This window comes from Cervus canadensis, chromosome 32, assembly GCF_019320065.1.
Source record: "Cervus canadensis isolate Bull #8, Minnesota chromosome 32, ASM1932006v1, whole genome shotgun sequence".
Taxonomy (NCBI): Eukaryota; Metazoa; Chordata; class Mammalia; order Artiodactyla; family Cervidae; genus Cervus; species Cervus canadensis.
Window position 1 is genome coordinate 20,050,396 of NC_057417.1, and position 26,341 is coordinate 20,076,736.

The window sequence follows — 26,341 nt, forward strand, 5'->3', positions numbered from 1 at the left end:
CCTGGGGTAACCCTACATCCTGATAGTCAAGGCTCAAGTTTGTCCCATGCTCTGGATGGTGAGCAGTGTCCCCCATCCTCACCTTCAAATATGATCAGTTACTTGGGGAGGGGGAGACAAGGGCAGGGGGACCTGCCGGAGCACCAGCCCCTCTCTCTCCTGGCCCTGCTGAGGGGCTGCCGGCCTGCTGGCCAAGGGCTCTGTGAGTCCCGCTCTGCCGGGAGCCAGGCTCTCCACTGCCGGTTCCCAGGCCGGTGAGCTGGGCAGGCCATTTGTGGTTCCACTGGCCTGGAGAAAGGTGTCCTGAGTCCCCTCAGGGAACAGGGCCTGTGGGCCCTGGGGGCTGGCCGCTCCCCAAAGAGCAGGGACCCTGAGGGGTCGTCATCGGAGCTTGATCTCAAAGCAGAGGCAGTTGAGGCTCTGGCAGTCAGGAAGTTGGCACGCACAGGCACAGTCGCAGAGCGGGCAGCAGCGAGGGCAGCGAGGGGCCCAGTCCTGCGGGAGAGGAGGATGGGGTAAGGGAGGTGAGCGAGGGAAGGGGGACCAGAGGCTGAAGCTGTTTCCTTTTCAAGGGAGAAGGGAACAGAGAGGCCTGGAAAGTCCCACTTGCCCAGTGGATCAGAGGGTACCATCCACCACTCATGGGAACAAATCACCTCCTTGTGATGTTGAGAAATCAGCCAGGAGGTAATGTTCCTAACAACTGGTAGGAGCTGGAAGAAATCATTTAGCGGGGGTCATTTCTTCTAGGCTTCCCAGTTGGCACTAGTGGTAAAGAATCTGCCTGCCAGTGCAGGAGACTCAGGAGACTCCGGAAACTTGAGTTCGATCCCTGGGTTGGGAAGAGCCCCTGGAGGGGGACATGGCAACCCACTCCAGTATTCTTGCCTGGAGAATCCCATGGACAGAGGAGCTTGGCAGGCTATAGTCCATGGGGTAGCAAAGAGTCAGACACGACTAAAGCAACTTAACATGCACACACATCCTTTCTTTCTTCCCATCTTATAGATGAGGAGACTGAGGACCAGAGATCAGTTAGCCCTGGCCTCACACTTACATGCCAGTGTTCAGCTCAGAGATGGTTCTACTATGCCTTACAACCTCATACAGTTGCAAGTCATTAAGACAGAGAAAGCACACACACACACAGTGATGAAAACAACCTGCTGGTTTTGTGGATTTCTTCCTTGGCCTGAGGCCAAGCTGGATCTCATTCACCCTCCATTTCTGAGCACCTACTCTGTGCCAGGCACAGACTGTGTTCATGAATGATTTTTAAAAGTCTTTTTAGTTTTCCTTAAAAAGGATAATTTTCATATTTAATTTCTTTACTGTTCAAAGAGAGTCACATTTCTTTCTCTATCAGAACCTTGAGTAGAGGGCCTCCTTACGAAAGAGGAAATGAAAGTTCAGAGAGGGAGTGATCATGCAAAGGAATACAACTAGGGAAGGGGGCAAGGATGGGGCTGGGCCTGCCTGCTTCCAGCCCTGAGATCCCCCTTTGATCCCACTGCTTCCAGGGCCATGAATACCAGCTTTTTTCAAGCGCTGCTAAGGCAGGGACAGTTCACCTCCTGTCCCCACTGAGCTACCAGGGGACTCAGGCTCAGCAGGTGCCTGAGATACAAATGAACATTGAATGAGTGAATCAATCAAAGCATATTATTTTTCCCCCTTCAGGCAAAGAAGAAACGGGACAGAAGGTCTGCCTTTCATGGAATAGGAACAGCATGTCCTTAGAGACAGGAAGGGAGAACCAGTCCACTCCAATGCACTCCTCTCCTGCCGTGGGACACGGATGATCTGCCACTGCTCCAGGCATGGACTGAAGTCAGGCCAAGTGGCCAGAGTGGGTCACACCCAGGATGGGTGACAGAAGATTGGCTCCTTGAGGCCTGAGGCAGAGCTAGTGACAGGCACAGTTGCACAGCTCAATCAGACTCCGGGCCAAGCCAGGAATAGGGGAATGACCTTTAGAAGAGCTGAGGTTTCGGGGTGCGGTGTCAGATGACTGGTGAGATCAGATATCACTAGGGGCTCTGGTGAGGGGAGGGCGCATTGGCCCCTGCCAAAAGAATTGTCTCTCTAGGAGGAGGCAGAAGTATATCATGGCGGAGGGGAGAAGCGAGGCGGCTTCCTTGTTTGTGATGGGGGTGTGGTCTGGGGGCGTCTCTGGGGAGTCTGCTCTGGGCTGAAGTCAGCTCTGTGGGTTTTTGGAGGACTGCACCGTCATTCTGTGTGCAGAACTGGGCTGAGAGAGGCCTCACCTCAGAGAAGAGGGTATTAAAAGCATTTCTTGGCTCTGCCCCCCTGGCAGGGTTTGGCTCTGGTCATTAAGAAGTAGCTAATGGATATCTTGCCGGCAGTCCTGTGGCTTCTGGAAGGAACCTGCTTTTTAAGTACATTAAACAAGGGCTCCGCGTGACCGTTAACCCTCTATTTCCCTAGGCCCTGGAGTTTTTCACTCTGACTTCCTTCACTCTGAGGTTGTAAAGGCCAGCCATCATTACTGTTTGGAGCTCGGGGTTTGAATCTAATTCAGGCCCAGGTTTGGCCAATTCGTGATTTGAGCCTCAGTTTTCTCATCTCTTGGAGAAGGGAATGGCAACCCACTCCAGTATTCTTGTCTGGAGAATTCCATGGACAGAGGAACCTGGCAGGCTACAGTCCATGGGGTCGCAGAGTTGGACACGACTGAGCAATTAACACACACACACACACACACTTTTCTCATCTCTGAAGTGGACTTAGGAAGTAGAACACTTCCTTCCCAGGTCACTTGGGGAATCAGTGGAAGGCACGAAGCATGCTGCCTGGTACACAGTGAGTTCTCACCAAGGGGAGCTCTTCTGGTCACAGCTCTTACCCTTGAGCAGTAGCTCTAACCCTGGTGTATGTGTCTGCCATGTAAGAACTTGCTAAAGATTCACAAATTCCAATCTCATTCCAAATCTACTGGGCATGGGGCCTGGATGCCTGGCTTTCTGTTTAAGCCTCATCTCTGCTTCAGATCATACTGGTGCTTGAGAACCAGAACTGTCCCGGATTGCATCATTTCTCACACTTGAATGTCACTGCCTAGTTATTTCTCTCTGTCCTTTGCAGGAATGTAAGCCCCATGAAGGTTGGGGCCACATCTGCCTTGTTTCCACTGCACCCCCAGGGCCCAGCACAGTTCCTCAACAGTAACTTCGTAAGTCTTTGGTAGTGTGAAGTGTTAATCTCTCAGTTATGTCTGACTCTTTGTGACCCTCTGCCAGGCTCCTCTGTCCATGGGATTCTCCAGGCAAGAATACTGAAGTGGGTAGCCATTCCCTTCACCGGGGGATCTTCCCGACCCAGGGATTGAACCTGGGTCTCCTACATTGCAGGTGGATTCTTTATCGTCTGAGCCACTAGGGAAGTCTCAACTCTTTGGTAAATGGATAAATAAATGAATGAATGAATTAAGTCCTCATGACACACCTGTGAAAGATGTAGCACAGGTGAGTTTCTCCCATAGACAGAAAGAGAAACCTGGGTTTGTGTCTCAGCCCAGGCTTGAGGCCTCTGTGTGCCCCAGTTTCTACAGCTGTGAATATTTGCGGTTGCTTTTGTTACTACAAGGAAACTGAAGAATACAGAGGCCTACTGTGCTTTGTGGAAAGACAGCCCAAGGACGGAATGACCCCACCCCACCATTCATCATTCTAGAACCTGTCCTGGCTCTGGCAGAAGCTGGGTAGGATCAGGCCCTGCAGGTCTCCTGGCTTGGATGCCCCGCAGCCCTGGAAGGGACAGTGAGAGGAATCAGTCCCTCCAGACCGCACACCTCATTCTCAGGGAGGAGGAGAAGCCCCTGACCAATCCCTTCCTGTAGACAGAAGGCGGAGGCAGTGGGGTCCCCAGGGCAGAGAACAAGAAATCATTTTATAAGTATTTCCTGTAAAATAGGAGGTTGGAGGACCCCTTGACCCCTTGACCCCTGAAGCCCAAGCCCTGGGCCTCATCTCTGCGCTACTCCTGAGAAATCAGAAGCGGATTATATCTGAAAGAGGAGAACTCCTTGCCCCGCAATTGATTTTGAAACTCAAAACTTCTTGCAGGGATTTGCAACTGCAGTCTGCCCAAGTTTTGCATTTGCTTGGTCTTTTCCCCTCACTCTTACCTCCCTAGGGAAGGTCCCGATTTCAAGGGCAGGAGCTTTGCTGTCTAAATCTGAGCCCAAAATAAGCATGGCATAGGAAGGTGGTCAATGACACTTAACATCTTTAAAGCCACAAATGCAAAAACAGCCTGTCCTCTGTGAACCAGGCTTCTCCCTAAAGGTTCTGTTTCAACACACGATGGAGCAATTTGCTGTGCAAGACTGTCCCGTGGAACACTGGAGAAGCAACTAAATGTCCCTGAGCCAAGTTATACCCCCTGCAAAAGGAGGATAAAAGCAGCATGGACGGGTAGCCAAGATGTGATGTCAAGTTAAAAAGGGAAAGTGGCAGTTGGGAGGAAATAGTAGGTGTGGTATACGTTTTGTAAAAAATATTTATTTGGTTGCACCAGGTCTTAGTTGTGGCATGTGAGATCTAGTTCTCCGACCAGGGATCGAACCCGGGCCTCCTCCATTGGGAGTGCAGTCTTAGCCTCTGGACCACCAAGGAAGTCCCTGTGGCATACATTTTTACCAACAGTGAAATACAACCGTGATAACACTGTATGTGTATTAGTATATAAGGGACATACACCAAACATAGTAACCTTGGTTAGCGGGCTGGCTTATAAAAAGTGACTTGTACTTTCTATGTATTTCTATATGTATACTTTGTAATCAAAAAACATATATACATAGGGTTTTAAAAATACCCAACTCTGGAGGTTGTTAATGAAGTCACACAGTATCTAGAACATTGTACTCACTCCAAGAATAGAAGGAGCTCTGTCTTCTTTAACTACCATTTTCAGAGGTCAAAGTATGCCCTGCATGTTACATAGGTCACCCTTCTCCAGCTACTGCCCTGTTCTTCTTTCTCCAAGTAGCTTTCATTACCAGAAAATATCTGATAGGTTGTTTATGTTGTTTTCGCCTGTCTCCACCTGACCCACTACCTGGAACTAGGCCTGGCCTAGAATAGGTGCTCCGTAATAAATTTTGTTGAACCAAAAAAAAAAATGAATGCACTGAGAATACCAGGATGAGGACTCAGGGGCTAGGAGCCAGGACGAGAACTCACAGCTTCGGCGGGCTGGGGGCAGCAGGCATCCAAGTAGCGGGCTGGGCTGGGCAGGGGGAAGTCACAGGCTTCGGCACAGGTCTGACAACAGTCTTGGGGCCTGGAGGCGCCTTGCTTCCTGCAGGGGGAGCTGCAGTCTGTGCAGCAGCCCTGGGCCTAGGAGAGGGCAGCGCTCAGGATCCGGGCCAGGTGGCAGGTTGGGAGGGACAGCTGAGTCCCGGTTTTGGGGAGAGGGGCTGCAGAAGGTTAAGCTGGGGAGAGGAGAAGAGGGTCTCCTGGCCCCAGGTGAGGGCCCGATGTGGAGACTAAATGGCAAAGGTGTCTCAGGGTAAGGGCCTGCAAATGCGGGGACAGGCTGACCTCTTCCCCTGTCAGGGGCCCACCCTCCAGCCCCCACCAGGCCCCTCACCAGCAGGCAGTGCCTGGTCAGCAGCACAAGGCCCAGCAGCAACAGATAGATGCCCACGGAGAGCACGACGATGGCCGGGATGGGGAGCAGCAGGGAGGGGCCGCTGACGGGAGCCGGGGTTGGAGTCCACGGGCTAGAGGAGGGCTGGACAGCACAGGAAGAAAGGGTGACGCGGAGATGTGCAGGGTCTGCGGGGACACAGAAACACCAGGAGGGACGCAGGAGGTAGCTGGGAAACGGGGAGGAACAGCCACCATGTGGTGGGGAGACAGTAATAGGGCTACACTGTCTGGGTCGGAAAGATCCCCTGGAGAAGGCTAGAGCAACCCACTCCAGTATTCTTGCCTGGGAAATCCTATGGACAGAGGAGCCTGGCGGGCTACAGTTCATGGGGTCGCAAAGAGTCGGACACCATAGCAACTAACATCTTCATCTTCGTCTTGTCCCCAAACCTGCCTTTTCTCTCGTCATCCCCATTTCAGCGCCATCAGAGACCTGTTGGTCATTCTAGACTTTTCCAAGACTTATCGCTCTTCCTTTCAGAATGCCTCTCCAAACAGACCTTTTGTCTGTGTTTCCATTGCACTGCTCTGCCACCCCTCAGCCCACAGTACTGGCCTCTGTCTTGCAATCTGCAGTTGTGCCCCTTTCCATACCAGCTGTCCTTGAGTATCCATCCCTCCCTGACAGCCCATCAGTGGCTCCCACTGACCCGGTCCAAACTTATCTCAGTGACAAAGGCTCTAGTCTAGCCCTGCCCGCCTCTCCCTCTGTCCCCCATTATACTCCAGCCATACTGAAGTCCTGGCTGTTCCCTGGCCTCTCTTTCACATCTACATCTCTGCCCACGCTGTTTCTTCTTCCTGGGATGCTTTTCCTCCTTGCTTTCCTGACTAACTCCTCATCTTGCCAGAGTGCGGTGTGCCCTGCCTTGGCAAAGCCACCCCTGCACTCTCTTTCTGTCTCACAGATCTTGTCCTGAACCGGAAGGGTCTATTTGGGTAAAGAGTTCCAGTCCAGGCGCCAAGGAAGGCAAAGTCAGGGTAAGTTAGGGGTGCCGAGGGGGCCGCGCCAGAGAGGGGTACGGGGGGGCCTAAGACTCACGTCCATGGGGCAGGACACCGCCGGTCAATCCAGGAGCTGCAGAGGAGAGAAAGTCCTGGGCCTCAGTGACTGAGAGGGGCCATTGGGCTCGGGTGCCCGTTCTCCTCCTCCCATTTCCCGTTTGGGGAAACTGAGGCCCAACGATGGTCTCTGGTCGAACAGTGAGGATGGGGGTACGGGGCAGCGCCTTCTTCGAAGGCCCCAGTCCGACCCTCTGTTTTCCCCTAAACCCCGGGCTCCCTCCACCGACCTAACCCCATCACCTGCGCCCTCGGAGCCACAGGCAGTTCACGGATTCCGCGCCTTTCCCGCTCCAATCCGCCGTGGCGGCTGCACCGCCCAGAGGCCTCCCGCCGCTTCTCGCCGTTGCCATGGAGATGAGAGCACCGCTCCTACGGCGGCCGCCCAGACCCAACATTCCTTCTCCGCGCCTCGCTTCCCTCTTCCTGTCTGTGGTCACCAGTTCTTCTTTTTAGTAGCGATCCGCTGGACTTTCCCGCATTTACTGAGTGGAAGGGGCGAGTTCCCGCCGCTACACGCCTGGCTCAGATCCACATTGTGTGCTGGGTCCTGCGGCGCCACAAAGGCCAGACTGAACCCCCGGGCTATGCTGCCAACTGGCTGTGTGACTTCGGCCGAGTCACCGCGCCTCTCTGAGTCCATTTTCTTCTCTGTATAACGAGGAAACAACTGCCTCCCAGGGGTATTGTTAAAATCAGAGCTACTTCTTAATGGCATAGGATTATCCTCAATATTTTTTCAACCTGACCCCCATCTTTATTGACAGTGCCCAAATTTAAGATTCATCATCTGATTTCTTCACCCTTCATATCACTATCAGAGTGATTTCCTCTCATCCAGGTCAGATCTTGTGTCTTTTCAATTTTTAACCCCCCAAAGGGCTTCCCACTGACTCGAGGGTGAAGCCCAAATGCTTTAGCCGGCTGTCCACACCATCCACTCTGGGTACCATCTACCTTCGGTTTATTTACTTATTTGTAATTAATTTATTTATTTGGCTCCACGAGGTCTTAGTTGGACAGCTGCACGTGAGATCTAGTTCCCTGGCCAGGGATGGAACCTGGGCCGCCTGTATCGGGAATATGGGAGTCTTAGCCACCAGACCACCAGAGAAGTCCCCTGTTGTCGTTATTGTTTAGTCCCTAAGTTGTATCCACCTCTTTTGCCACCACATGGACTGTAGCTCACCAGGCTCCTCTCTTCGTGGGATTTTCCAGACAAGAATACTGGAGTGGGCTGCCATTTCCTTCTCCAGGGGATCTTCCTGACTCAGGGATCTAACCAGCATCTCCTGCTTGGCAGGTGGATTCTTAACCACTGAACCACCTTGGCTTATTCATTCACGATGTATCCAACAGGGTCCCAAGCACTGCTCCAGGCTTTGCCACCCTAGCAGAGACTAAGGCAGACAAATTTCCAGCCCTGGTGTTGCTTATCACTGATCAGATCATTTGTAAACAAAATTGTTTTGTGCCCCATCAGCTCATTCATGTTTCCATCATAGGATCTGCTCAAGGTTCCTGAACCAGTGTATAAGGTTTCATAGCTGCTATTCCCTCTGCATAGAACACCCTTCCCTTGTCTCCCTGACCACCAACTAACACCCTCATCCTTTGAACCACTGCTCAGTTTTGCCTCAGGGTGGTCTTCCTGCCTGCCTTAGGCAAAGGTGACTGCTTTGGGTACCATATACAGACAGCTGCTCTAGCACTTATCACAAGGTATTGAAATTCTTCATTTTACTGCCTGGCTCCTCAGTTAAGACTTGCAAGTGCCTGGGTCTGATTCATCTTCATATTCCAAGCCCTAGCATTTAGTTTGGCTTTGGGGGGCCTCCACTGAGTACTTATTGATTCTATGAATGAATAGAATCCAACCCATCAGGTAATGTTATCCAGATGCCCTGTTTCCTTGGCTCTTCAGGCACTTTGACCTGCCACTTTCTTGCTGACTTTTTGATTCTCCACACATATGCTGTGCATATGCACACACACATGCACACTCTTGTAAGCACACCTCCCTCAAAGAGGCCTCAGACCTCACCCTTGGTTACTGCATCCTGGCATGTTCCCCTGAAAGCAACCCAGTACACTACTTCTGTGCCCATTCTCTGCCCCAATATACCTCATCATGGCTGCTGCCCAAGGAGTTTCCCACACCAGGAGGCAGCCACAGAAATGTCCAGGGTCAGGACTTCCCTAGTGGTCCAGTGGCTAAGACTCTGAGCTCCCAATGCAGGGAGTCTGGGTTTGATCCCTGGTCAGGGAACTAGATTCCACATGCCGCAAGGAAGAGTTCATATATCACAGCTAAAGATCCTGAGTGCTGCAACTAAGATTGAAGATCCCACATGCCACAACTGAGACCTAGTGCAGCCAAATAAATAAATATATTTTTTTAAAGGAACTTCCCTGGCAGTCCAGTGTTTGGGACTTTGCCTTCCCATGCAGAGTGCGCTGGTTCGATCCCTGGTCAGGGAGCTAAGATCCCACATGCCTGTCTGTCAAAGTTCCAAAACAGAAACAATATTGCAGAAACTGAAACAATATTGCAACAAATTCAATAATGACTTTAAAAAAATGGCCCACATCCAAAACATTTAAAAAAAGGAAAGGAAATTGCCAGGGGAGAAATCTCCCTGGTGGCCTAGTGGCTAAGACTCCGAGTTGCCAATGCAGGGGCATGGGTTCAAGCCCAGCCCAGGGAACTAGATTCCACATGCTGTAACTAAAGATCTCGCATGCCACAACTAAGACCCGGCAGCCAAATAAACAAATATTTTAAAAAGAGAGAGACTTCCCTGGCAGTCCAGGGGCTGGGACTTTGCCTTCGGGTCTGCGTCCCTGGTTTCCAGGTCTCCCCTTACCCCTTGACCACACTGAGAAGCTCCCACTGGCTCTGCCACTCCAGCCCTCTCAGAGGGAGCCCAGAAAATCGGAGTCTAGCTGTTCCCAGTGTCACCTCTGTTGAATCTAAGTCTGGGTCAGACTGCCTGCTTAGGGCTGTCTTCTCATCTGCCCTTATCTTTGCAGAATCCTGAGACCCAAGATGAAACCAGTTCCCACCTCAGACCAGGAAAAGGCTTCAGATGACACAGGGCCCCACCCTCCCTTCACCTCCTGCCAACAGAGAGACGTCAGCCTTGGCAAGACCTCTGGACACGTCCATGGGCTGCAGTGGCCAAACTCGCCACGGATGGTATTCTGTTCCTACCACAGGTGCATACATTATGCAGGAGGGTGGACACGGCACCAGATCTGCTCTTTGCAAGGCAAGCTAGGAGGAGGGGGATGAATGCACCCCTTTGCCAGGGCCCCACTTCTACCCACATCATACCATTCACTGGAAGCAGGGAGAAACTGACTTCACAATAGCCAAAGAGCCATAAGATCTCCATAAGACCTCCTTTTACCTAAAGTTCAAAGCTGGCAATGTCAGATAGTCTCACCTGTAGTTTTACACTGGCCCTGGGAAAGAGAGTAAAAGATTGTGTCCTTCCATTCACCGTGGGGTGGATGGGGGACCTGAGATGCAGAGAAAACCCAGACGATGAAAGACACATCTGCAGACCTGGGCTTGGATGTGGGAAGGGCACCTGGCAGTTCCGATTTTTATCTAATACTTTCAATTCCCTCCTCTGGACATCAGATAATATTGCCTCCCGGAGATGAAGAAGGGGTTCATCAACCTCCTCATTATGAAAATGAAAGATCTATGCTTACATAATTACTTCTTATCACTGAGGGAATAAGAAGCTGAGCTGAGTTAGAGCATCAGTTAGAGGCCTCTTGACAGACTTGGTCTTCTTTCATCCTAACAGTAAAATGAAAGTGGAAGAAACTATCATTTCCAAAGTTTCTAATGTTACAGATAGAAACAAATTAGGACTCAGTTGAAAAGGAATTTTAGAACCAGGCAAGATATAGGTTTGAATTCTAGTTATGCCTCCATGTGTCTAGGTGACCTTGGGCCAGTCAGTTGACTTCCCCAAACCTCAGTCTTCCCCTGGCAAATAGGGATTACCTAAGAAATTGACAGGGTTCATTGTGATGATTAGAAGACAAATATGTAGAGCAAGTGGTACAGAAGAGGGCTCAAAAAACAAAACAAAACAACAGGGGGACTCCCCTGGCAGTCCAGCGGTTAAGACTCTACAGTTCCACTGCTAGGGGCACAAGTTCAATACCTGGTCAGGGAACTAAGATCTTGCATGCTGCAAGGTGCGCCCATAAATACATAAATAAATGAACAACAAGAACCATTAATGACTGTCACAGTGAATATTTACAATGCCAGATTGGAACTGTGTTTACATACATCTCATTCAGTCATCCCAGAGCCCTGTGTAGGGGTACTGCTCTTGTCCTCATTTTATAGATAAGAAGCCTGACACTCAGAGGAGTTCAATCACTCACATAAGTTCTCCTGGTTAGTGAGTGACAGAACTAAGATTTGAGCCCAGGCAATGGGACTCTGTGTATTCAACTGAAGCTCAGAGAGGTTCTGACACTTGACGAAGGTCACATAGCCAACCCATGGGAGAAAAAAAGGGTCTGGATGCTTGATTTTCTCACTTCAACTCACCTGTTGCACCCTTTTCTGTTGTACAGATGAAGACTGGGACTGAACTTGCCTGAAACTAACTTGGGACAGATACCAAAAAAAAGCACTAAATAATAAATGATCTGGCATGCTGGCCAGGACACACCCCAGAGCACAGGGAGGGGGAATTGAACCCTTTCCTGGGTATCATGTGGGAAACAGGCCACTTCTGGCCTCTTATCGTTTACTTATTCACAGGCTTTGATGATAATCGCACCTGCCCACCTCCGCAGGGCCGAGGCGGCACAGCACCCAGGCAAAGAAGATGTGCAAGTCAGCGTTTGGACTTAAAGGAGGCTGAAAGAGCGGGGAAACGGTAAACTCCAGGTCCAGGGTGAATTGTGTGACAGGTGTGTGAGGTCCCCTTGGGGAGTGAGAGAGAAACTCACCTGAGGGGCCAGGCTGGGGCGGGAAAGCTGCGGCGGAAGTCTTCGGAGCCTTGATGGGCACCGCGGCAGCGCCACACCTCGCTGCCCCACTCCCTGCGGGCGCTGCCGGCTGCCTTCCGGAGGCGCTGGTAGCTTGGGACTGCACCCCTAGCCAGGACTGGCTGGTGTGTCGGCCTTCCTCCTCGGGCTGTTCAGACACTCCTGGAACGCCCAGACAGCGGACCACGGTGTGTGGAATGCGTCCCATCTTGGGTTTATTTTAAATCAAAGGTCCCCAACCCCTGGGCCACCGACCAGGTACTTCCTGTCAAATCAGTGATGGCATTAGATTAGAAATATTGTGGACAAAAATATAATGAGCTTGAATCATCCTGAAACCACCCCGAACCCCTCACCCTATCCTCCCACCCCCAACCCACCCTCCCCATCCCACCCCAACCCCCTGGTCCGTGGAATAATTGTCTTTGACCAAACCGGTCCCTGATGCCAAAAATCTTGGGGACTGCTGTTTTAGATGGTACACCCGTCAGAAAGAAAGCGTGTGTGCACAGGCACACACACACACACACACACACATATCTGAAAGCCATTCTCTTTCCAGTTCTCTTTCAACACATCTGATTATTCCAGGACAAAGTCTCCTTTTGCTGCCAGAAGCCCTTTAACACCTCTCTATTCTTGCTTGTCTTGTCTTGTCTTTAACAAAGAGAGAGAAGGCCTCCGGCTCAGAATTCTGAGCGTGGGATGATATCCAGCGAGAATGTAAGAACAAGTTTTTTCATTTTATTTTGTTTACCTTATTTACAACAAGTGATATTGGTTTTCAGTGTTTTCAGTACTGATAAAATGTTTCTTTTCAACAGACATGGTTAAAAGCAGGTACTCTGGAACCCAGACTATAGGTTCAAATCCCAGCATTGCCACTTCTGACCTGTGTGACCTTGGGCAGGACACACGACCTCTCTGTGCCTCGATTCCCTCATCTGGAAAAGGAAATTAATAATGACATCTCCCATGGGACTTCCCTGGTGGTCTAGTGGTTAAGACTTCACCTTCCAATGCAGGGGGTGAGGGTTGGATCCCTGGTTGGGGAGCTAAGATTCCACGTCTTGTGGCCAAAAAAAAGCAAAACATAAGACAGAAACAACATTGTCACAAATTCAATAAGCACTTTAAAATGGTCCATATAAAAAATAAAAAAATAATAGTATCTCTCTCTTGGGTTATTGTAAGGATTATATTAGTTAAAATATGCGAAAGGCATAGATTAGTGCCTGACATTTGGTATATGCTGTATGTGTGTTAGTCACTCAGTCGTGTCCAACTCTTTGCAACCCCATGGACTGTAGCCCGCCAGGCTCCTCTGTCCATGTAATTCTCCAGGCAACAATACTGGAGTATGTAGCCAGTATAAATGTTTGTTATTATTAGCTTATATGTGGGGGAGGACCCGAGGTTTAATGAACACTTCTTTGGAAATCCCACCATTTTCCACCTGAAGAAGTGAAGCCTTGGAGAAGATGATTAAGCAGCTGAGCAAGGATCTGGGTTGGTCTCTGGATTCCTAATCCATTTACCGGCCATCTCAATCTTCAATAATTAATATCACCTTGCAGCCTCAGCTTATTCATGGGCAGAGTGGGACCAGTACTATTTCACTGGATGTTGGGATGCTGTGTGTAAAGATGGTTCAGAAAATGAGTTGCTATGATATCTCCTTGAGAGTCCCTTGGACTGCAAAGAGGTCAACCCAGTCAACCTTAAAGGAAATCAGTCCTGAATATTCACTGGAAGGACTGATGCTGAAGCTAAAGCTCCACTATTTGGCCACCTGATGAGAAGAACTGACTCATTGGAAAAGACCCTGATGCTGGGAAAGATTGAAGGCAGGACAACAAAGGATGACAAAGGGATGACAAAGGACAAGATAGTTGGATGGCATCACTGACTTGATGGACGTGAGTTTGAGCAAGCTCTGGGAGTTGGTGATGGACAGAGAGGCCTGGCGTGCTGCAGTCAACAGGGTCGCAAAGGGTCAAACGTGACTGAGCAACTGAACTGATGATGTCTCCTGTGCATTCTCAACAGAGATAAGAGCCCCCCCAAGAGGGTAGAAATTGATTCAGGGGTGGATCTTTTAAAAATTGATATTCTGGAGTGGGTAACCATTCCTTTCTCCAGGGGATGTCCCTGACCCAGGGATCAAACCGAGGTCTCGTGCATTGCAGGCGTATTCTTTTCCATCTGAGCCACCAGGGCAGCCCTATATAAAGCACAGATATATAGGTGCCTACAAAGGTCCACATAGTTAAAGCTATGGCGTTTCCAGTAGTCATGTACAGATATGAGAGCTGGACAATAAAAAAGGCTGAGTGCCAAAGAACTGATGCCTTGAACTATGGTGCTGGAGAAGACTCTTGAGAGTCCCTTGGACAGCAAGGAGATCCAGCCAGTTGGTCCTAAAGGAAATCAACCCTGAATATTCATTGGAAGGGTTGATGTTGAAGCTGAAGCTCCAATACTTTGGCCGTGATAAGAAGAATCACCTCATTGGAAAAGACCCTGATGCTGGGAAGGATTGAAGGTAGGAGGAGAAGGGGTCGAGAGAGGATGAGATGGTTGGATGGCATCACCGACTCCATGGACATGAGTTTGAGCAAGCTCTGGGAGTTGGTGATGGGCAGGAAGGCCTGGCATGTTGCAGTCCATGGGCTCACAAAGAGTTGGACACGACTGAGCAACTGAACAACAACAAATACAGTATATCTATGTTATCAGAAGTTCATGAAAAATGGTCATTAGCAAACAAAGAATGTCTAAAAAAGGCTAAGGGAGCAACAGTGAAAAGAAGTTGAGAAATACTGCCCTTAACCAGCAACTCGGGTTGCTACTCATAAGTGGGTTGTGAAATAGGCTTAATGGGTCATGATAAGCATTTTGGGAGATAAAAAATAATAGAAAGGGAAAAATGATACAATACAGTGTGCCCTGCACATAATCAGAATCCAAAAGTATTGTGAGAAAGTTTGGCATGTGTGTGCATGTGCTGAGTTATGAAATGGGTCTCTTTGTAAAAAAAAAAAGGGTGAAAGCCATTGCTCTAAACCACGGTTTTTCTTTTTCTCCCCTCCTTACTTATCTCTCTCAGGCAAGCCCATGCAGCCTTGGACTGTTTTACTCTGAACAGGAAGAACCTGATAAGGAAAGAAACGTGGAAGGAGAATGCCCAGATTCCAGTGAAACTAGGGCCGGACCTTTACCAGCTCATGGCCCAGGACTCTCCCCCTTCCTCAGTCTCTATTCCAGGGTAAGCCCATGGCTGCAGAGGACAATGACTGGCCCTCCGCACCAGAGGGGAAAATGGCTTCCTCTTCACTGCCTCCCCTAATTTTCCTCCCTCTGCCTCCTTTCCTCTCTGCTCCCACCTTGGAGGGCAGCATTCCTGTTGACACGAGTCTGAGTCCCAGCACTGCCATTTACTGTGCAATCCCAGACCAAGTCATCTAACTTCTCTGAGCCTCAGTCTTCTCAGCTATAAAATGGGGGAAATTATTCAAAAGACTGTAGTGATGCTTAAATGGGATAAAGTATATTAGTATTTTAGTGCCTTGTGTTCAGTGAGTGCCCATGTAGCTAACAGGCTCTGAACCCTGGTTATCCATGTTATCTCTATTTAATCCTTGAAATGAGCTTACACAGGAGCAGGGAAGGTGACAGAGCAGACTTGCGTCAGGCTATCTGGTTTCAAACCTCAGTTCTGTATCTTTTCACATATTTCTTTGTGACTGCAGTGTGTCCCTTTTTAAAAAGGTGCTTTCCTCATAACCCCACATAATGATTTCAGTTTACGTTATTACGTTGGCCAGCCTTCTAACTACCAGGAAGGCTGGGAAATATAGTTTTTTAAATAAGCACACTTCAGTCTCCAACAAAATAAGATGTTAAAGATGGATACCGGTTAGGCAACCATCTCGCTCTTGATTTAACCTTTAATTTTCAAAGGCCCATCCAGAGGAGGAAATATGGAGTAAGCAAGTAAGAAGTGTTAGCAGAGATAAGCTCTGAAAATGTGGATGACACATCTAAATTGTATTCAGTGATGTTTTGGTCCTTTTTTTCTCTTAAACTTTCAGTTTCTTTAGGAAAATGAGTTTATGAGTTTTCTATATCCATTTAACATGAGAGAGACCAATACATTCAGAAAATATGGTTGGAAAAAACCATATTGCATAACCTTGGAAAAGGTACCAGTTCTCTCCATGCCTCTGTTTTCTCACCTGTAAAATGGGTACAACAATACTCCCCATCTGCAAAGTTGTTTTGAAAAAATGACTTAATATTGCTAAACACTCAGATCAGTGTCTGTATAATTAGCATTTAATGAGCTGGTATTATTATTATCCTAACTTCACAGATGAAAGAATTGAGGCCCACAGAGATTAGCCAACTATCACTCAGGGAACGGAAGAGCCTAAATTTGTTTAACGTCTTAAAAATTCCAGGAATTTCCCTGGCAGTCCCGTGGTTAAGACTCTGTTCTTCCATTGCGAGGGGTAAGGGTTCCATCCCTGGTGGGAAACTAAGATTCCACATGTCTCTGGGCACCATCAAAAAAAAAAAAAAAAAAATTCAGTTGACTTTAAAATGCACATAGGAGGTGCATTTCCAGTCGCCCACGATCATTCCCTACCCCTCAGAAGGCTCCCTGAGGTGTCCTCCCAGTCAGTACCTCCCACCAAGTTAAACGCTGTTCAGATTTTTCACGGAAGTTATTTTGCCCGTTTGCAACTTCGTCCAAATGGAGCCATACGGTACGTTTCTTTTATTATCCGTGGACTCTGAATTTGAAATTCAGATGGTCCCACCCTAGGACCTGCCGTCTTAACTGTTATCCTATACCGCCTGTTAAAGCAGTGGCTGCTTGGGCTGCTCTCATTTCCCCCAACTCCTCTTCCTGTCCCCTCTTTCAGCTCTACCCCTGAATCCTAGCTGTCCTTCAATCCATCAACGAATTCTAATTGATCTCTTCTCCGTTAGACGGTTTCGCTCCCTCTGCCCCGCCCCCAAGCAGGCCCCTCTGCCATGAAGCATATGATAGGGCACACGTGTCAAGAAGTGGGCCAATAGGAAGATGGCATTTTCCAAACCGTCCACCAGTCCACCAATAGGAAGGTGATGTTCCCGCCCCCTCCAACTGCCTCTGTAGAACTGCCTCCACCTCCTGCCCTTGCAGTTTGACGCCTTCCTTGTATCCTGAAAGGGTCCCCTCAAGGCTGCTTAAGGGCTGCAGGATGGCAGGCCCTGACTCTCTTCATCCCTCCTGGGCCTTTCCCACCCCTCCCTCCCCTGGAGTGAATGGGAGGAGAGGCTTTTCCAGAGAAAAATAACATATGTAAATGTTTTCAAAGGTTTTCCTATTGTTTATTTGGTTTTTAAATGGGATAATACTTAAGAGTTTTCCTTTTAAAAGAACTTTTTTTTCTAATTTCAGTTATCTTTACAGTCTAAACACCTGCCCCCTCCTTTTTTTCCCCGATTTCTGAGTGCAGATGAGAGTCACTAGCCTCCCTCTCTAGCCTCCACCTTGCCCCTCCCAGGTGAGGACCTAGGAGAGGGGAGAGGAGACACAAAGACTTTAGTGTGGGAAGACAGAGCTTGGATGGGGTGAATTAAGAAATCGCAGGCACGTACTTAGAATTGAAAGAGAAAGAAGGAATTTTAAGGTGTGAGGTGGGCTGGGAGGTATAGACCAGCTTCTTTGATTACAAGGAATATTAATTAAATTAATGGAATTGGGTTGATAAGACAAAATTAGGATGTCCAGTTGCTCAAGGATGACGCATATTTAAAGTGCAATAAGGATCTCAGATCAGGAAAGAGCTATGACAGGTGGCTTTTGATGGTTACAGAAAAATGCATCCTATAGGCCATTGAGTTATAGGGATTGGCGGGGAGGGGGGGGGGGTTGGTCTGTGAGTCTGAGAGGCAATGTGCTGTGTTCTCCCAGCCATCTTACCTTCTCTACCCCAGACAGGCATGCCTCTGCTCTTTGTACTGGGCTGTATCTTCTTCCCGCTGAGCTTTGCTGTCCTCTGCTGGGGTCTGCAGAACCATTCCAACCTGCGGATGGAGAAACAAGAGGCTGTTTTGGTGGCATCCAAGTAAGAGGACAGGGCGAGGACATCCTTCCTGGGGCCAGGGCTGGGGAAGCTGGTCTCCTACTTCCAGGAAGAGTTAGTGATGACAGCAGAAGCAGACTGTGTGTGCATGTGAGGGTGGCTGGGTGGGGGTATAAAATCCAAAGACACTCTCTATGGGATCTCTGGTTTCCCAGGTGGTTCAGTGGTAAAGAATCTGCCTGCCAATTCAGGAGATGCAGGAGGCTTGGGTCAGGAAATCTCCTGGAGAAGGGAATGGTATCCCACTCCAGTATTCTTGCCAGGATAGTCCCATGGACAGAGGAGCCTGGCGGGCTACGGTCCATGGGGTCACAAAGGAGTCTGACACAACTTATTCACTAAATAGCAATAACAATGGGATCTCTTGCAAGCCACTTAACCTCTCTGAATTTCAGAGTCCCCATTAGTAAATGGATTTAACAAGAATACTCACCTTCCATTCTTCATGGAATGTTGTGTGAGGGTAAGGTATGAATTCACATCTATAGAATAGGGCCAGGGAATTCCCTGTGATTAGGATTCACTGCTCTCATTGCCAGGGGCCTGGGTTCCATCCCCAGTCAGGGAACTGAAATTTCATAAGCTGAGTCACCTGGGAAGCCCTGCATGGCCAAACTAAAATAAAAATAGTTGTTGCAAACTCCTTCAAGTGACACAAGAGATATAGGCTCTGTGCAGACTGCCTGAGCCAGAGGACTACGTTTATCCCAATGGGGGCAGCAACTGCTCGGCTCCAGCCAAGCATCATGGAATTAGAGTGTGACCCCAGTGTTGTCTGATTTTCTCATTTTTTCTTAAAAGTTGAACTTTTATGTGAAATCTTATTTTTATAATTTTGTAATTTTATTATTATTCCTGGGTTAGGAAGATCCCCTGGGGGAGGGTATAGCAACTTACTCCACTATTCTTGCCTGGAGAATCCCATGGACAGAGGAGCCTGGCAGGCTAAGGTCCATAGGGTTGCAAAGAGCTGAACATGATTGAAGAGACCTAGCACGCATACGCACTGCAAATTTATGGTCTGACAAAGATTAGTAATAGACTGTTGAACTATCCCCAAACCTTAGGGAGGAGGAGGAGCTGGCAGAAGGCAGAACTTATAATACCTAGGTGTCTGAAAGACCCCCCCCCCAAAAAAAATCCCTACCTGTTTTAATCTCTGCTATCCAAAGTGAAGCCACAGCCCCTTCACCAGGTCTGTGGTCCTCAACCCAGTAGTCAAGGTGGCTTGCTGTCACCCATCCTCACCCCAACACAGCACCATCCTGAAGCTTTGCCCATCTTTGACTCTGGACCTATGCAAACATGGGTTTGAAAGTCAGCTTTGCCAATTCTCATAGCTGTGTTATCTTGGGCAACTCTTTTGTCTTCTTCCTTTTTTTCTTAAATGTCTAAACCTCAGTTTCTTGTTTACAATATAGACAAAGATGCTACAATCTGGTAAGGTTAAATAAGAATAAACATAAACCACTTCACCCCGTGCCCAGTACATAGTAAACACTCAGGAAGTTGGGTCCCTTTTTCCTTTAAGTGAAGCCCTGAAGCCAGGAAGCTAGGTCCACTATTGCCTCTTAACTCCTGCTGCCTAAGGTCAGAGACCTCCCAGGGCCTGTTCCCACAGCACGCCACTAGAGGGCAGCACAAAATAGCAAATCCCAGTCCTTTGGGTAGGCTTTGGACAGGGAAAGGTAAATTGTACAGTTGCTATGGAAGCATATCTTAGGGCAGACTTGGAAACCAAAGTACGGTTTTGGTAGCAGGACCCCATGTCATGCAGAAGTCTACGGGGAGGTTGGGTTCAGGATGAGAAGGCCGAATTCTAGGGAGGTGGCATGAAAGTGTGAGAAGCTGCTCAGAGGCCAGTGTGGTTCTGGCTGGGTCTCTGACCTGCGGCAAGACCCTGGCCAAGTCACTGGGCCTCGGTTTTCTTGCAGTGGACTGAGGGGCTCAAATCAGGGGCCTTTCCCCCATGGAAATGGCTCTGAAGTTGCAGAGGAAGGGGAGCTGGGACCATCATAAATCTGACGAGGAAGAGAGTGACCACGGCCTTGGGGAGGCCAGGCAGCCTTAAGGACACAGGCAGGGGCATCCTCGGGCTTGAAGTGAGTTTTCAGAGACACTGTGCTTCCTCTTCAAAGCCTGCACCCAGTATGAGAGGGCGCCTGTCTTCTTAGCTACCTGGTCTTAGGGAGAGTCACTGAAAGCCTCAGGATTATTGCTTGACCTGTAAAAAAGGGATACATGCAGTTACCTCAGTGCTGTTACAATAGTTAGAGGAGGTCACAGGAAAGTCTCGCAGTGGATTTGGGACCCAGAGGCACCTCATGTAAAAGTATGTGTTGTTTTGTTTTCAGTCTCTAAGTCATGTCTGATTCTCAGACCCCATGGATGGTAGCCCCACCAAGCTCCTCTGTCCATGGGGATTCTCCAGGCAAGAATACTGGAGTGGGTTGTCATTTCCTCCTCCAGCGGATCTTCCCAACCCAGGGATCGAATCAGCGTCTCCTGCATTGGCAGGCATGTTTTTTTTACCATCTGAGCCATCAGGGTCTTATACCTCAGAGTTTTGGAGGTCTCTGAATCTGATACTGTGTTAACGTGTACTTTTATTCCCATCCATTCCCTAAACTCAACCTCCCGAGACAGCGAGCTGCACTAACTTCTGCTCCCGTCCCAGGGAATCCTCTTACTCTCTGTGGGAATGGGTGCCCCTAAGCTGGGACCCCAAGGTGGCTGAGGAATAAGTATTGAGAGGCCTTGGCGGAGGAGGAGATGGCAGGCATTTGCAAACTGCTGGTGGGAAACAGGCTCAGGCCCATCTGGGGGGCAGGGCCCCCCTCCCAGCTGGACAAGGAGCCCCAGAGGAGAGCGGTCCCGCCCTTGGCCCTTGTCCTCAGCAGCCCCCAGTGCCTGCCGCAGCGGCTGTCTCTTTAAGGGCCTCCCCCTCCCTCTTTCTCTGCTCCCCCCATCTCTGTCGCAGCCACTGCTGTGGCTCAGAGCTGCATGGGGAGACGCCGCTGCAGGTCCGGTTTCTGGGTGTCTGGTCGGTGCCATCAACTCCCTCCTCCTCCCCCCGCCCTCCCCAAGCTGGTGATTGCCCCTCCCCCGGCCCCCTCCCCGCCGAGGGGGCAGGGGGCTGGGCCCGAACTCTCCATAATGCCCCGGGGCTGCCTCTGGGCCGGGCCGCGGGCACTCTGGTGGCAGCGAGAGGCGGGAGAGCGGTGCTGACCGCTGACCGCCTGCCCGGCCGCTCCGCGGTCTCCCTCCCCGCCCTGCCTCCCCTTCGGAGCTGGCACCACAGTCCCACCCCCACCCCCCACCCCGCCCCCTCGGGCCCTCCCAGCCTCTCCACGTAAGCCCCCCCCCACCTGCCTCGCTCCCTCCCCTCCCCCACCGCAGCCTCCGCGTCCTGTCCCCTCTCCCTCTGTCCTCTCACCCAGTCTTCTCCTCCTCGGCGCGCTCCCAACCCTCTGGCTGGCTCTCTCCGGCTCCCTTGCTCGGATCCTCCCTTTCCCCCAGTCTCTCCCATCTCCCCAGTCTCCATCTGACTCCCTTCCTCCGGTCCTGGGTGGAGGTCGGGCTCTCCAGTCCCCTCCCCTCCCCACCCTGTCTGTCCCCTTTGTGCCCCTTTCTCTTCTTCGCTCTCCTTCCCCGGCCTGGCGTCCCTTCTCCACCCCCGTAACTCCCTTCAGCTCGGCCTCCCAGCCCTTTCCCGGCTGCTCTTGGGCTCCCTGCCGGAGGCCTGAGCCACCATGCTGACCCCCATGGTGGCCGGGGGGGTGGTGTTCCCCGGACTCTTCCTCCTCTCCAAGAACACGCTCCAGCGGCTGCCCCAGCTGCGCTGGGAGGAGGCTGACGCGGTCATTGTCTCAGCCAGGTAAACTGCCTGCCTTCCCTCCGCCCCCTCCCCTTCCCAGGCTGCATGGGGATGGAAGGGACCCTTGGCCGGATAGGGACTAGGAGCTCCAGAAGTGGTCAGTGGTCTCCACCTCCAGCTTCCTTCTCTCCGTGCTGCCTTACTTGCTGTCCCAGGAGACCGCATCCAAACCCAGCCATCTGGTCTAGTAGGATTCAGTCTGCTCTGCTTCCCTTTCCCATTCACCCTCTTACCCTCAAAACAGGGCCGGCATGTGACCAAAACATTCCTTTAGGATACTAGGGAACAGGGCAAGGGGCCATGTATCATTGAGGGGGGGGGGGCTACATCTGGGGGAATGAGGGGTAGATAAGTGAACGGTGGAACTCTGCACAGACCTGGAATGCTGGCCAGAGTTGGGGAGGGGAGTGTGGTGGCTGGCAAGCAGAGAGCGGGAAAGTAGCTGGGAGGGGAATCAGGGGCAACCGAGGGGCCGGGGATGACCCACGATGACTAGGCAGCTGAGAGGTGTAAGAACAGGCCCAGGGCTTCCCCCTACCATCCTGTGCTGTCACCCCCAACCCCTGTCCCTTCCCTGGAAGGGACCTGGTTATCTGCCACTGGATCTCAGCATCGTCTCACCTCACGATGACCTCCCGGGTGTCCTCCTGAGAGGAAGGCGACTCCAGAGCAGTCCTGGAGGCTGAAGTGGTGGGGCTAAGTCCCAGGCGAGGCAGCCTGGGGAAAATATGGGCAGGGAGCAGCCAAGAAGCACAGAAGCTGGACAGTAAAGAGGAGGAACCCAGGGGCACGTCTCCCTCCTTTACAGTTACTCCCTCTTCCTCCTAGGCTAGTGTCCTCTGTCCAAGCTGTAATGGCCTCCACTGCTGGCTACATCGTCTCCACCTCCTGCAAGCACATCATAGATGACCAGTAAGTGCCATGAGACCACCGCTTCCCCCCATTCCAGCAGCCTGTGTGCATGTGACCCTTGAGTACCCCAGATCACCCGGGGGACTACCTCAGTGAACCCCAAGCCCTTAAACTTGGGCTTGAGCAAGTTAACTACAATAGCTGCAACTCAACACCCCGAGACAAATTTATCCACATCCTGTCCTTAAAGGTCAACACCAGGAGGAGGAGAAGCGGGGAGCAAAAAGGATTCTCAAGGCAGCTCCTAGGTTTCCCAGCTTCTTGGATCATAGTAGGTTCTGAGTGTCGTTTCCTCCCTGCCCTCCTCCCACTCTTTCACCCCTCAGGCCCCATTTCCAACCAGCACCCAACTGGGGTGCTTCCCTGCTTGTTCATGCCAGACTTACCCCTCATCTCCCCGCAGAATCCAGGTGTCCAGCCCCAGCTCCATGCGTGAGAGGGACAGACGACATAGAACAAGGCCACCAATGGTTAGACAGTGGGGTGGGGTGTGAAGGGTGAAGAGGCCAGATTTTGGCACTGGGAGCTGATGCAGTACCTGGTGCTTGCCAAGAGAGCCCAGGCCGGAGAGGTGGGGCAGGAGGAGGGAGGGAGGGGGCCCTGTCCGTGGTGCTGACGGGCCAGCTCAAGGTGGACCCAGGCTGTCATTGCTGTGAGTTGCCTGGGAGGGTGCTGATGATGCCCCATGCTTAACTTCTGATCCTGTTCCTCCTCTCTGGAGGCTGCTGAGCCCTGGGGACATGGTCTGGATGACCTGACCAAGAGGCGTCTCCTCTTTCCCTTGAGTTCCTTCATCTGCGGGGTGAGGTCCACCCCTATCTGGAAGGGCTGCTGCGAGGAGGAACTGACTTGTGCGTGTCAGATGCCTACAGCAGTCCTGGCCATACAGAGTGGATGCTAAACTCCTTCTTCAGACCCCGCCCCAGGGACTTGGCTTCCTCCTGCCCTTTTCCCCTATTCCCCCTCCTGGGTCCAAGAGGAGCCTAGATCCTCCCCCACTCCCACATTCCCTTCTCTCACCTTCTCACAGAGGTCACCTTACATGTTCTCCTCCCCATCCCCCAAGTCTGTTCTTGTCCCTCCCCCCTTAATCCTCAGGTAGGTGGGAGGATCTGGGTTAATCCAGGAGCAACAGCTGTTCCTACCTCTGAGCACCTAATTGCTGAAGAGGGTGGGGATGGGCTTAACCCTTCACACCAAAGCCCAGGGTCTGGACCCCCACAGGCCAGTGGCATCACCATGTCTGCTGTGGCTGACTCCCTAGGCCACTGTCTGCTCTAACTTCTCAGGCCAGTTGGACCCCTTTCCACCTTCCTGCCCTTCATCTCTAACCTGGGCTGCTGCTTCCTCTCCTCTCTCCCTCCCTCTCTCCTGGTCACACACTCCAGCATGGCTCTCCACTTCTTTTTTCCCAAAAATCATCCCTTCCAGGCCAACCTTCCCCAGGGTTCACTGTCTTTTTCCATGTCACCCCTGGTCCTTAGCTGGCCCACCCCCAGGTCTCACCCCACTTCTCCCTTCAGCAGCCCCTTTTATTCGGACCTCGTATTTGTGTCCCTTCCAGCTGACTTTGTTTGCATCTCTCTACCAAGCCTGGGGAGTACCGCTGGGTTTGCCTCTTAGACTTCCCGCCCCCACCTCGAACCTGTCACAGGACTACGGACTTCTGAGAACGCACTTCATGTGCTGACTCAAGAAGAAAAATGCAATGTTGCATATTCATGGACTTTTCATTTTTGTTTACTCTCAAAGCACACAGAACTTTCTCTGCTCTTGGCTCCTTTGGCTCAGCGTTTTCTTCTTAATGCTTAGCTGTACCTGAAAAAACAAGAGGTGGGGCCACACTCAGGCAGAACAAGCAGCACTGACAGCATCACCAATTCCCATCTCGAATCTTCTAGAGGACAGTAGGGCTGAGAGTGAGGGCTGGGAGCCAGACTTCTCATGTTTATCCCTTGGTCCGGTGACCTAGCCTCTCTCACCTGTAAAATGGGGTGACAGTCATACTTACTTTTCATAGGCTTTTTGTGGGAAGTAAATAAGTTTGTGCTTGTAAAAGATTTAGAGTATTGGAATAGGGCCCTCCTGTAATAAGTAGTCAATTAATGTCAGTCAAGGCTTCCCTGGTGACTCAGGCAGTAAAGAATCTGCATGCAATGTAGGAGATGCAGGTTTGATCCCTGGATCGGGAAGATCCCCTGGAGGAGGAAATGGCAACCCACCTCAGTATTCTTGCCTGGAGAATTCCACGGACAGAGGAGCCTGGCAGACTATATATAGTCCATGGGGTTGCAAAGAGTCAGACACATGACTGAGCCACTAACACTTTCACTTTTAATGTCAGCCAATATGATCTCTCCCCACCACTCCTACCACTTCTGCTGTAATTTGTCCTGATCACCGCTGTCTCTAAGAGCTGGTCTGGCCTGTTTTCTCACTCTGTCTCAGCCCTCAGTTCTGTGACTGTCTTTTGGTCTGTCTTGCTTTTCCTCCTAGCACATTGCAGAGAGAGAGAATATGAATGAATTAATATGAAAAATGAGTGAGAGACTTCCCTGGCAGTCCAGTGGTTAAGACTGCTTGCTTCCACTGCAGGGGTCACGGGTTTGATCCCTGGTCAGGGAACTAAGGTCCCACTTGCTGCATGCGTGGCCAAAAGGAAAGAAAGAAAAAGAAAAATGTGTGCGTTCTGAGCTCACTCTGGGTTTGAACCCCAGCCCTACTGCTTACCAGCTGAGTGATCCTGTGATCACTTGGGCAAGTTTCTTGCCCTCCACCTTGGGATTCCATCATGTAATTTGAGAGTCTATTTCTGTCTCAGGGTTCTTACAAGTATCACTGGAGATTTGACTCCTGGGATGCAGCTAACAGAGCCCCTGGCACTTGGTAGCTGCCCTGTCCATCTCCTTCCCTCATTGACCCCACCCCTCTCTCTGCCCGGCAGACACTGGCTCTCCTCCGCCTACACGCAGTTTGCAGTGCCCTACTTCATCTATGACATCTATGCCATGTTCCTGTGTCACTGGCACAAGCACCAGGTCAAGGGGCACGGAGGGGACGAAGGCAGCACCAGAGCCCCGGGCAGCACCTGGGCGGTGGCACGTGGTTACCTGCACAAGGAGTTCCTCATGGTGCTCCACCACGCCGTCATGGTGCTCGTGTGTTTCCCGCTGTCGGTGGTGAGTGGGGGCTGCTGGGAACTAGGGCCCTGTGTCCCGCTCATGCTGGTACTCCAGGAGCCTAGAAAGCCCTGGGTCCAGGTCCCAGCAGGATGAAGTGCCCCAGGGAGGGTTTCCTGAGCTCCAGCCCAGCCCCAAACAGCAAGAGGTTGGATCACGCCCAGCTGTGATGTTTTGGAGCTGGTTACACACCACTGCAGGCTTCCCTGGTGGCTCAGATGGTAAAGAATCTGCCTGCAATGTGGGAGACCTGGGTTTGATCCCTGGGTTGGGAAGATCCCCTGGAGAAGGGAATGGCAACCCACTCCAGTATTCTTGCCTGGAGAATTCCATGGACAGAGAAATCTGGCAGGCTGCAGACCATGGGGTGGAAGAGTCGAACATGACTGAGCGACTTTCACACACACATACACACACAAACCACTGCCTCTGAGACTCAGGGCTTCCCAGGTGGCACAGTGA

The 26,341-nt window shown here is 50.9% G+C and overlaps 2 protein-coding genes across 8 annotated transcripts in view; one reads left to right on the top strand and one right to left on the bottom strand.

Moving 5' to 3' along the window:
- TLCD3B (TLC domain containing 3B) overlaps window positions 1-26,341 on the top strand; it is a 31,064-nt gene that overhangs the window by 2,531 nt on the left and 2,192 nt on the right. The window contains exons 2-9 of one of the 3 annotated variants that reach the window (XM_043456672.1): window positions 3,106-3,193; window positions 6,587-6,659; window positions 9,774-9,959; window positions 11,542-11,659; window positions 14,881-15,039; window positions 17,763-17,893; window positions 22,617-22,700; window positions 25,645-25,879. In XM_043456672.1, the coding sequence (XP_043312607.1) occupies window positions 17,769-17,893; window positions 22,617-22,700; window positions 25,645-25,879 (444 nt within the window). In that variant the 5' untranslated portion in view covers window positions 3,106-3,193; window positions 6,587-6,659; window positions 9,774-9,959; ... (1 more) ...; window positions 14,881-15,039; window positions 17,763-17,768. Of the gene's footprint in view, window positions 1-3,105; window positions 3,194-6,586; window positions 6,660-9,773; window positions 9,960-11,541; window positions 11,660-14,880; window positions 15,040-17,762; window positions 17,894-20,672; window positions 21,789-22,616; window positions 22,701-25,644; window positions 25,880-26,341 lie in introns of those variants that run through there. The other 2 variants (XM_043456673.1, XM_043456671.1) reach the window with 2 other exon arrangements.
- Window positions 208-7,155, bottom strand: LOC122433604 (keratin-associated protein 10-2). 5 transcript variants are annotated; one of them, XM_043456674.1, is made up of 5 exons: window positions 6,971-7,149; window positions 6,721-6,756; window positions 5,617-5,804; window positions 5,208-5,363; window positions 208-495 (listed from the first exon to the last, which is right to left on the bottom strand). In XM_043456674.1, the coding sequence occupies exons 1-5, from the start codon at window positions 6,978-6,980 to the stop codon at window positions 382-384; spliced, it is 504 nt and encodes a 167-aa protein (XP_043312609.1). In that variant the 5' UTR covers window positions 6,981-7,149; the 3' UTR covers window positions 208-381. The 5 variants fall into 5 exon arrangements, with proteins under 5 accessions (XP_043312609.1, XP_043312611.1, XP_043312610.1 ...); XM_043456676.1 differs by having other exon boundaries at window positions 5,617-5,760; window positions 6,971-7,145; XM_043456675.1 differs by having other exon boundaries at window positions 5,617-5,760; window positions 6,984-7,143.

Bases quoted from the DNA above. Each gene is read 5' to 3' on its own strand.
- LOC122433604 (XM_043456674.1), bottom strand. The intron at 5,805-6,720 runs GTGAGTCTTAGG...GTGTCCCCGCAG, and splicing joins CGGTGTCCTGCCCCATGGAC to ACCCTGCACATCTCCGCGTC. The intron at 5,364-5,616 runs GTGAGGGGCCTG...GCCCTCTCCTAG, and splicing joins TGACCAGGCACTGCCTGCTG to GCCCAGGGCTGCTGCACAGA.